This window comes from Drosophila ananassae, chromosome 2R (genome assembly GCF_017639315.1).
Source record: "Drosophila ananassae strain 14024-0371.13 chromosome 2R, ASM1763931v2, whole genome shotgun sequence".
NCBI classification, from domain to species: Eukaryota; Metazoa; Arthropoda; class Insecta; order Diptera; family Drosophilidae; genus Drosophila; species Drosophila ananassae.
In genome coordinates this window covers 18,956,390-18,967,326 of record NC_057928.1, presented here as the reverse complement: position 1 = coordinate 18,967,326, position 10,937 = coordinate 18,956,390, and the positions used below count along the sequence as shown (strand labels likewise).

Here is a 10,937-nt window from a genome sequence, read left to right as displayed (position 1 = left end):
GACACAGTTTTTAGCCAGCTGCCAATACTTACGTTACGTTAACAGAGTGCAGGGCGCCAAATTCAAAATTACTGTTAACTTACAAATACTTTAAGACACTTTAAGTTCGAGTTTAAAATGCAATATGAAGGAATAGCCAGAAAGATAAATGATATCTTGAAAGCTGTCTCCCCCACACAAGCTTGATAAATTTGTCTGGCTTTCCTGAAAATTTTTTTCGCAGTCGACGACGATCATCGTTTCCGGTGATTGGAGGGCAGCCAAGTGTGCGGCTAGCAACCCTGAAAGGACCAAAAACAAAAACTAGCGAAAACAACTTAGTGATAGAAAATCATAAAAATAACCAAGAAAATTCATGACTTTGCCAAAGTCAGCGAACCAACGCGCTTGGGGGGCCGCCTTTCACTCGGGGTTGCAAATAAAAATAAATTTAATGTTCCTGTTTTTTTTTCTTACCAAACTTGTCAAGGATATGAATACATACATGGTGGATATGGGTATGTATGTACGTGTAATTTATGCAGCAAAGTATCTCGAGCAGAAACAGGAAACAAGCGTCCACGCTCCTTCTTCGAGGAAGTCCACTCCCCAAATCTTGAAGCTGGGCAATATTTAAGGCCTGGGAGTAAATTCAATTAATTTCAATCGAACGCCTGTCGTTTTGCGCATCCGGCATCGATGTCCCGCGATCTAGGGCTACAAATAGATACGCAGATTTTAAGATACTAGATTCAAAGATATGGATGTTTATTCCCACCCCTTCCGGGGGTCGATAAATCTCGGAACTGGCACACTCTCACACACGAGACCGTTATGACTGGAAAAACCAAACGCATCGACATGTGTCCTCCGGTCCTGCTGCGTCATTGCTTTAGTTCCGGTTGAGTTTCTGCCAGCGTGCTAGCCAAGATTTATGTCACTTTGTTGGCCCAACAAAGGGGCCCGTACATGGACACGAAATGGCACTAGCTGTGGAAGTGGATGAATAAAAATCCGATTCGCAAATCCTTTGCCTCAAGTGACCCACTTGGGACATGCGACTGACCAGCGAGGAGCATCGCTAATTGAGCGATCTTCCGGTTGGCTAATGGGTTAAAGTCTAGCTGAGTGCCCATATATCATGCTGCTGGGTTGTGTGATAATTTCGGGGTTTTATCAACCAAAATTTAGAGGGTTTTTCCAGCTCTTTCGAAGATTTATTGTCATCTAATTGGACTGTTATACTCTGGTTGCAGGGCAATGCATTTTTCTGGAGTCTAATTGCTTATGTGTGTTTTCCAGTTTCAACGGAAGTTTCAAGTGCTCTCAGATATCGAAAAGATTTATAATCCCCTAATTATGTTGAAAGGATTTTAAAGTTTTTGTATTAATTAATTTCTAGTTCCTAATTGATAGAATAAAACTACAAGACTTTGGGGAGTAATAAAATTGGCAGTTTGGAATATTTTGAAGCTATACAAATAAAAGAGTGAAACTCATATTTTTTTTATAAGCAAAAATCCCAAATATCCCTATATCTTTGCCAATATTCATCCGATTATTGAGCGGAATACCTTAAATGATTTGTTGATCGATTCTCCGTCAATCTGCATCAAAATCTGGGAACAAAATATTTTTTACATTTTTGATCAAATTTTCTGGAGGATCCCCTTCGAAATTGCATGGAGCCACTATGTGGCTCCCAGCAAATGCCGTATCTTTGCCAATATTCATCCGATTCTTGAGCTGAATGCCTTAAATGATTGGTGGATCGATTCTCCGTCAATCTGCATCAAAATCTGGGAACAAAATATTTTTTACATTTTTGATCAAATTTTCTGAAGGATCCCTTTCGAAATGCCTGGATCCACTATATGGCTCCCAGCGAATGCCATATCTTTGCCAATATTCATCCGATTCTTGAGCTGAATGCCTTAAATGATTTGTGGATCGATTCTCCGTCAATCTGCATCAAAATCTGGGAACAAAATATTTTTTACATTTTTGATCAAATTTTCTGAAGGATCCTCTTCGAAATTGCATGGAGCCACTATGTGGCTCCCAGCAAATGCCGTATCTTTGCCAATATTCATCCGATTCTTGAGCGGAATACCTTAAATGATTTGTGGATCGATTCTCCGTCAATCTGCATCAAAATCTGGGAACGAAATATTTTTTACATTTTTGATCAAATTTTCTGGAGGATCCCCTTTGAAATTGCATGGAGCCACTATATGGCCCCCTGGGAAGGCTATATCTTTGCCAATATTCATCCGATTCTTGAGCGGAATACCTTAAATGATTTGTGGATCGATTCTCCGTCAATCTGCATCAAAATCTGGGAACGAAATATTTTTTAGATTTTTTATCAAATTTTCTGAAGGATCCCCTTCGTAATTGCATGGAGCCACTATGTGGCTCCCAGCAAATGCCGTATCTTTGCCAATATTCATCCGATTCTTGAGCTGAATGCCTTAAATGATTTGTGGATCGATTCTCCGTCAATCTGCATCAAAATCTGGGAACAAAATATTTTTTACATTTTTGATCAAATTTTCTGAAGGATCCTCTTCGAAATTGCATGGAGCCACTATGTGGCTCCCAGCAAATGCCGTATCTTTGCCAATATTCATCCGATTCTTGAGCGGAATACCTTAAATGATTGGTGGATCGATTCTCCGTCAATCTGCATCAAAATCTGGGAACGAAATATTTTTTACATTTTTGATCAAATTTTCTGGAGGATCCCCTTTGAAATTGCATGGAGCCACTATATGGCCCCCTGGGAAGGCTATATCTTTGCCAATATTCATCCGATTCTTGAGCGGAATACCTTAAATGATTTGTGGATCGATTCTCCGTCAATCTGCATCAAAATCTGGGAACGAAATATTTTTTAGATTTTTTATCAAATTTTCTGAAGGATCCCCTTCGTAATTGCAGGAAGCCAGCATATGGCCGCGAGGGAAGGCGATATCTTTTCCTAATGAGGTCCATGTAACCATGTGTAAGGACGTGGTTATATGTAAGTTTATTATGTCTCAATACAGTCGCTAGTTGTGCCTGAATTAACCTTTAAGTTTCTTTGCCCAATCAATTTTCGATAAGACCTAAAACTAGAAGGTAAGGCTGTTATATTTGAAAAAATTCAAACGCATAAAGCCACTTTAATAGTGTTTTTCGACAAATTCTCCACAAATTCTGAGCACTTTATGGACATTTGCATGTTAAAACCGACAAAAAAAAGATGCGAGAATAAAACTTATATTGAAAACAATAAAAATTTATGAAAACCCATTAGGTCTAGGCTGGAAAAACAAGCAAACGACTACAAATTGCCGGCAGCCGTCTCAGTCCCAAGGCACGCTTTTACCCCTTGGCTGTGCTCGAGATCGGATTCTCGGGGTGGATGGGGGGAATTTTTGGCCACAAATTATTTTTATAGCTGAGCCCGATCCCAGGCACGAGTGCGACGAGTTATGCGACGAAGGACTAAGCCCGTAGAAGTGCCCGGATGGACGTCTCGGTCGTAAAAAGATGAGGACAAACGAAGAAGTATGCACAACGGGAGTGGGAGTGTCTCTTGTGCCGTGTCATTGTCATTTTCATTGTCACTGTCGTCTGGAGGACGGAGGCTGGAGAAGGGCATGGTCATGGAAGAGAGCAAATTTTAATTGATGACGATTTCATTAAAATTTTGAGGCAGGGCAGCAGCGGCGGCGGCGGCAATCCTTAAAATCTACATCCTGCTTCCCCAGCATGGGGCAATAAAAATGCAAAACAAGAGTCGCGTGGGCGATGTCCTTGCTCCAGGATATGGCCATGGCGATTATGTTGCTGGGTTAACTCAACCAGCGAAGCGTGAAGGATGCAAAAAGTTAATCGCTCAGGCGGACGGCCCTGCCCGGCCTCCTGCCTCCGTCCGCACTTTGTATCTGGCCAGATGTGTTAATGTTTCTCGATCCCAGGGCCCAAGAACCGGGTGGTATTTTTTATTACCCTGTCCAGGATATTATGCATTCTACGGGATGTGTGTGCAAGTGTGTGTGTTGGCCCGCTAAGTAAATTGCGTAAATTTATGGCTGCGTAAATTGTTTAATGACTCAACAGTCTATTTATCCTGGCGATGCCATGCACCGACATGGCCTAATGGACATGTTGAGGTTGCGTCGAGATTCCCAACGACCAAGTTCAGAGTCAAGGGTGTCAAGTGCAGGAGGGCTTGCGAGCGGAGGGGATCGTGGCTTAAAACTTTCATCTCAGTTGGCCATTTATTGATATGCCCTGCTCTAGGACATTAACCTGTTTATTGCCAGTCTTTAATTTCAATCGATATTGGATTTTTACAACCGAACAGGAAAGCATTAATGTTTGTTTGACTCTCAAATGGTATTTTTAATTAAATTGGGGATTCGAAGGATATGTTATTTACTTAAATTTAAACTTTATGGAATTTTAAGAACTCTTTCTTATCTTCTTAAATTAATCCTGTTCTCTTAACTTTGCTGGGAAAAGAATATCTGCTGACATGTAACTATTTAGAAAACAATTTCTTATCCTTGCCCAAGGATCTGCCCTCCTGGCCGATCCAGCAATTAAGCAAGCATTAAACATGTAAACTGCCAGCACCGCCCTAGAGATGAGTTCCAGGATGAGGTCCTGGAGGATGAGCTAGACACGGCATAGAGGAGAACTCATTACCCGTGGGGGTTGGCTGTCCAATTCCGTTTCCAATTCGCTGACTTGTCGCACCCAGTCAGAGACTCCCGGCGATAAACGGCGCTGATAGCAAAGCATTTATCAAGGAGCACACATCCAGACGGACGAGGAACGAGGAGGAACAAGCTCAATTGGGTTTCAAATTGATGTCACCATTATCGGGAGCTGTCATCTAAGAACCGTGATGGGGTGACACCAACATGAGGGATGGGCCAAACAGCAAAAAACGAACAACACGAAAACAAGAGCCGGAGCTGGGCCGGAGGAGAGATCTATCCCGTATTTATTTATAATTTTTTCATCATTTATCAGCGGGGCAACTACTTTCTCACATGGCCGCAATTGCATATTTATGTAGATGTAGTGTGCAATGTGCAATTTCAGTTTGCGCTTCGATTTAAGTGCTCATAAATAAAAATCCCCGCAAAAATCCACCCCCGGGAATATGGGAGTCGGAGAAGGATATGGGAAAACCCACCCCATGGCCAAAGAAACTGTCAAAAAGGCAACGCAAAAGTTTGTAAACAAAACTAATGCCGACATGGGTGTTGATAAAGTTCTCCAAAAGTTGTGGCACCCCATCCTCCGGTTTATTGAATTGCCCTACACGCTTGATTGCCCGCTAAACGGATGAGGGGCTGGGGGTAGTCCGGACTCGGATTCTGACTCCGGAGTTCAGGCTCAAGGGGATGGGGGACACTGGCATGTATTGCCAATTCGATTCGAGTGTGACATGTGGATTCGTCATACCAAAAAGCGCAAAATATTATCCAGGCCCCGACATTTGTTCTGGTTTCCTCGCGAAGATGGAATCACAAAGGGTGCAATAGGTCCGGATGCAGGATGCAGGCCATACAATGGGGTGGGCACTTTCGCAAGGACTCCATCTCGCTTCAATGGCATTGTGACTTGTGTCTAATGGACTATCCTTTGTCATGGCCCTATCCGCAACCTAATGGCATCAAGAAAGTAAAGCAGTTGCACAAACATTATGCATCCCAGCATCCTGATGAATAGTTATTCCATTGTCCTCGGAAAAGTAGTGGGGGTTTACTTCAGAAGTTTTCAATTCTTTTTCAACCAGATGAAATAAATACATTTTTAATGATTTAAGGTTCTGTTAGTTTTAAGAAAGGGATATATTTTAAGGATTATATAGATGATATAGCCATTGAAGAAAATATAGATTGCAGGGCTTAGAAAAGGCTATATTTTAAAGAAAGGGCCAGGGATCAGTACCAGGGACTTCACAGTAAAGGACTCTATAGTCTAAATAAACAAACTATGGATGTAATAAAGTTAAATATTGTAAAACCCCTTCTAAGAAAACGTGAAACTCATTCCATAAACTACAGAAAACTTATACCAAAGTAAGCCCTCAATATTCAACTTAATCGTCTTCGGGTCATTAGCAAATTACAAAGTAAAATTGAATTTTGTGATTAGCAAGAAAGTTTCCTAATCCTGTGACGGCTAATTTGCTTTCGTCAGGATGGCAGGAAGGAGTAGAAATCTGGCCAGATCGGATGACATTTATGGAAATTTATGATTCATCGCATCGTGGATGGCCCATTGCAATGTAATCCATTTGTTTGCGCAACATTTGTCACGCTGCCGTTGCTATTGCTCCTCATAATCGGAGGCAAGGATACAGCCAGGATATGAGCAGAGGATTTGTCAGAAGCCACAGCTACATGAACCCGTATCCCACCAGATCCACCCCGTTACATGGTAACTACTTTGACTTTGATTTTATGTCCCCTTTTTTCGCAAATGTTTGGCAAATGTAGCAAACTGTCATCCTTTCTATCGTTGGTTTGCGGATTGAATTGGAAACAGGGTACTGGGAACTGGGAATGTGGGCGGGGAAATTTATGAATTTCATTTACTAATGGATTGTGGCCAACTCTGAAAATCCACAGATGTGTAAATATGCAATATGGATTATTAAAGTTATAGGGAAACGTTTTAAAGTGGTCTACTAGGTTAAATGGATTGGAAAGATTCTCCAGGGATTTGGGGTTATCGTTATGGAATGTTCAGTTTTTAAGCAATACTTTTATAAATTATATAACTAAATTCAACATTTTTACTCTCAATTTTTCGTATTTTTTACTCTGATAGTTATTAAAAAACTTGTGCATGAAATAAAGTATTTTTAAGCAAAAGAAAATCATATTTCGTCACGATTATAATGACCTTTTTAGGAAGGACTTTTCGACTTATAGCTAATATATATTTAGCAAAAATTAAAACGACTTTAAAAAAATATATATCCTTAAAAATCCCTTTTTTTCGCCTTAAATGTTTGATTAAATTGTTTAATTTATTTTTTCAAATAATAACTAATAAGATTTCACAAAAGAAACTTACTGAAGAGCTCCACAGGGAAACAATAGACTAAGATAAACTCCTAAGATATGACTAAGAATAACTATTATCCTAGAATGCCTTTTGTTTCAGTGTAGCGATTCCATAGTCCATAGGAAAGTCCTTTTGGAGTGGAACCATTTTCTCTGTTTGCTTGCCGCATGCCGATTGGCTGTTATAAAAAGTTAATAGCCCTTCAGGCCCCCACTCCAGCCACCTCCTGCTACCATCCAACTGGTCCTGCTCCTGCGCAGTGCCAGTACATAGGACAGGGATTACATAAGCGGCGGACTACGCGCCCGGCAACTTTCATCCAACCAGACGACACTCGAGCTGGGAAGCGAAAAAATCCACCTAGAGCCCCCGCCTCGGATCCTGGAGAGAATTTATAACATGGCCCGCGACTGCTGTTGGCTTCTGTCCATTTATCTTTGGCTGGGTTTTCCTGGGATTTTTTTTGCGGCTCCAGTGGATAGGGAGGGGGCCCAAACCACAGGGAACTGGCCCACAATGCCACCAATGGCAGTTACATTTTATGGCCAAAGTTCATCCGTCCACCCAACCCATTCCAGGCTCCCAAGCCCCGTCCGATTCACACACAAAGTTGGCGACCAAGTGGCGCCATTTTTGCCGCATTGTCATCGCCGGAGGACCGGGATGGAGGCTGGGACTGTGGCTGGGAAAATCTGACAGGGATTCTAGTTTATGCTTACGAGGACTTTTCGCAGAAATAAACTTTTTCCTCTGTCAATATCAGCGAAAATAATTTCACAATCGGGGGGAGTAAAAATAAAATAAAAAGCACAATAGTGCGATAAAGTTTGATGGCAAAAATAAAATAGTCTCCGTGGTGGCGATTTTCTATAAATTGATTTTTATTTTTTTTTTCTCTTTAAACAATCTATCGAGACTGGAATGGACAACATATATAAAAAACACACACGTCACTTCAATTCTTTTATAATTTATCAGTATGTATATATTAGAATTATTCAGTATAAAACGAAAACTTAGTGAGAAAATTTCATCGTATTCATAATTACATAATTCACATCCATGCTAATTAACAAAAAGAAAGCTGGAAACTCGTTTTGATGAGAGCCTTGTACAGCATGAAATTAAAAAAGATATCGCTTGCTGTTTCCAAGCTCTAATGATTATAGATTATAAAAAAATTTGCTATATTTACGGAATTCTTCCTTTTACTTTTTATGTTTTTTACGATTTTTATGATATATATATTTTTTTGTGTTTCTTTTCTTTTGTTTTTGTTTTTTTTTTTTAGAAATGCCTGCAAAGAAATGATATGCAGAGTTGAGAATGGTAAACTTTTGACTTGACTTGGCTAAACAATTAAAAAACATCATATTGAGGCTATTACTAGAGGGAAGTTTGTCTTGTGGCTTCTTCGACGGTTTCTTCAGTTTGTATTGCGTGGCATTGTCATGAGGCTTATTCATTGTTCAAATTTCTTGTTCTCATTCATTATTTAATTAAGTAACGATTTTGAATTTCGATTCGATCCCCTGACGACTGATCTTTAAAAGTAAATCAATCAAATAAACATTTTGCGCGTATTGGTAGAAAAAGCTACGCTGTAGTCTTCAGTATTTTCGTATCAACTAAACTCAGTTGCTGCCTATTCAGGTGTGTGTTGTTGTGGTGTTGCGGTCTTGTGTGTTAAATGTGTAGGCCTTTGTTTGTGTACTTCGTTACGATTCCAATGCGCTGCGACTTGGCCTAGTAGAACTTTTTCGCCTGTGCTTCGCTGCGGTTTCTGCAATTGAAATTGGCGAAAGGCATTTTTAAATTAGTGATAAGGTTGTGATTAGAGTGCTTTTTAGAGGCTTACTTGAAAATGTTGTAGATAAATACTAGCAGCAGTTGCACAACTGTTACGCTTAGGAACAATGTGACGCCCACGCAGTTACCAGTGGGGCAGTTGGCAACCTGCGCTGCGCCTTGTGGCGCTCCCAGTCTATAGAAAAAAAATACAGATTTAGTAAAAAAAATAAAAAGCCATTAAATAATAATGCTCACCTTTGACCCACATGGGAAATGCCCTGCTTGACCTGGTTCATGCCGTCGCGCATCTCGGCGATGAGCGTTTGCACATCGTAGCCGGCGGACTGGATTTGGGCTGTGGGCGCGTGCTTCTGATTCGTTTGAATATTATCAGTACGCACATTGATATCGCCCACCAACTGGCGTATCTCCCGGATGGAGCTAAGTAGCACATTCTGATTTGTAAGCAGAAGATCCACATCCGCTCTGCTGACAGCACCAGTGGGCAAGGCTGGCTGCTGGACTCCACCAGCAGCTGGAGGGGGCAGGGCTTGTCCAGCGTTGCGAGAGACTAGCGACAATGTGGTTTCCTGGCGGCCAATAATCTCGTCCACCTTCCGGGACAGCTCCCGCAGGTGCTCGGCGATTTGGCTCTGACCTTGCCAAATCTGGCGGAGCTCACGTTGGTTCTCGGACTCGTAGAACTCCTCCCAGTCCTCATCATCCTTGTGCTGTTAAAGATTATAAATTTATAGTAGTAGCACCGGTCATTGGGGATTATAACTATCAGCTGGACAGATAAGCCGTATCAGCTACTGCCTTGCCACGCACTCACCTCGTCGGGATGATCTTTTTTGTACTCCTGCTTCTGCTTCTCCAGCTTGTCCTGATACTCCTTGTACTCCTGGGTCAGTTTCTCCTGATTCTCAACCTTCTGCGCGTCATTAACCTGACCAGCCGCATGCAGAGACGAAGTAAGGAAGTGGAACACATCGTGGTCATCGGCCAATCCTCCCGTGGCAGCGGAGACACCGAAGAAACCGTTCTTGGGCAGCACCACGTTGTCGGCGCGCAGACACAGCTCGTAGTCGTCGTTGTTGTTGGTCATGCCGTTGTGGATGAGAACGGTGAGCACGTTGTTGTAGTACTCGATGCGCGCCCGCGTGGGGAAGGGCTTGTTACGGAAGTCCCGGAGGCATCCGCTCAGGAGCTGGGTGGTGCCATCATTGGTATGGTCGTACTGCTTGGTGCCGTCGTTCACAACCGCACTGATGTACGGGTTATTGTGCTTGTTGTCGTTGTCGAAGGAGTCGAAGATGATGGCTAGACCGTTCCAACGGTCCGAAGATCCGAACACTGGTCCGTTGTAGTCACCCTTCTCGGTGGTGTACCAGAAGGCCAGACCATCGGCTCCGATTCGGCCACGTCCCGTCACCCGGAAGACGATCTCCACGTCCCACCAGTCGAAGGTGGTTTGGGACTTGGTCCAGATGGCTCCCTTCTGGCTGCGCAGCGAAGGTGCCACGCGCACGCTCTCCGAACTGGCAATGGCATCTGCAATGGGATCGGGATATCAACAAGTATCCAAGCTAATTTTAAACCCCACAGCCGAAACCGAAAGAAATCCGAAAACCAAACAAATTGCTTGCGTGTACAGTCGTAGCGCCATCTCGCTCGCACTCGCAGCCCCAAGCGGCGGCGAGAGGGCCAAAACAACTGACGTGGAGCAACAAAACTTACTTCCACCGTACTCCCAAAACGGCACGGTGCCGTCTTTCTGGGCCAGGTAGGGCGGCTTGAAGGAGTATTTGTACTCGAAGCGACGATGGACGCCGACCGCTCCGGGACTTAGGTTGCCGGTGGCGTGAGTCTGCCACGCCAGGATGCAGAAAACGGCCAGGAATTTGCAAAATGTTGGCAGCATCTTACAGTTTTATTTTGACAACAGTTTGACAGCGGCTTTCAGGTGTCGGTGTGACCGTGCTAGTGCAGTATGGAAAAGTATTAAATATGTCCATAACGCTGTACTAAAAATATTTTTATAAATTTAATAAAGTAAATTAAAATTTAAAACTAAATAAATA

At 42.5% G+C, this 10,937-nt stretch overlaps 1 protein-coding gene across 1 annotated transcript; it reads right to left on the bottom strand.

Annotated features, from left to right (window-relative positions):
- Positions 1-8,012: 8,012 nt before the first annotated feature.
- On the bottom strand, positions 8,013-10,851 carry LOC6506966 (protein ERGIC-53). Its single transcript, XM_001956871.4, has 5 exons — positions 10,594-10,851; positions 9,689-10,407; positions 9,109-9,584; positions 8,921-9,046; positions 8,013-8,845 (listed from the first exon to the last, which is right to left on the bottom strand). The coding sequence occupies exons 1-5, from the start codon at positions 10,775-10,777 to the stop codon at positions 8,809-8,811; spliced, it is 1,542 nt and encodes a 513-aa protein (XP_001956907.1). The 5' UTR covers positions 10,778-10,851; the 3' UTR covers positions 8,013-8,808.
- Between the last annotated feature and the right edge of the window lie 86 nt (positions 10,852-10,937).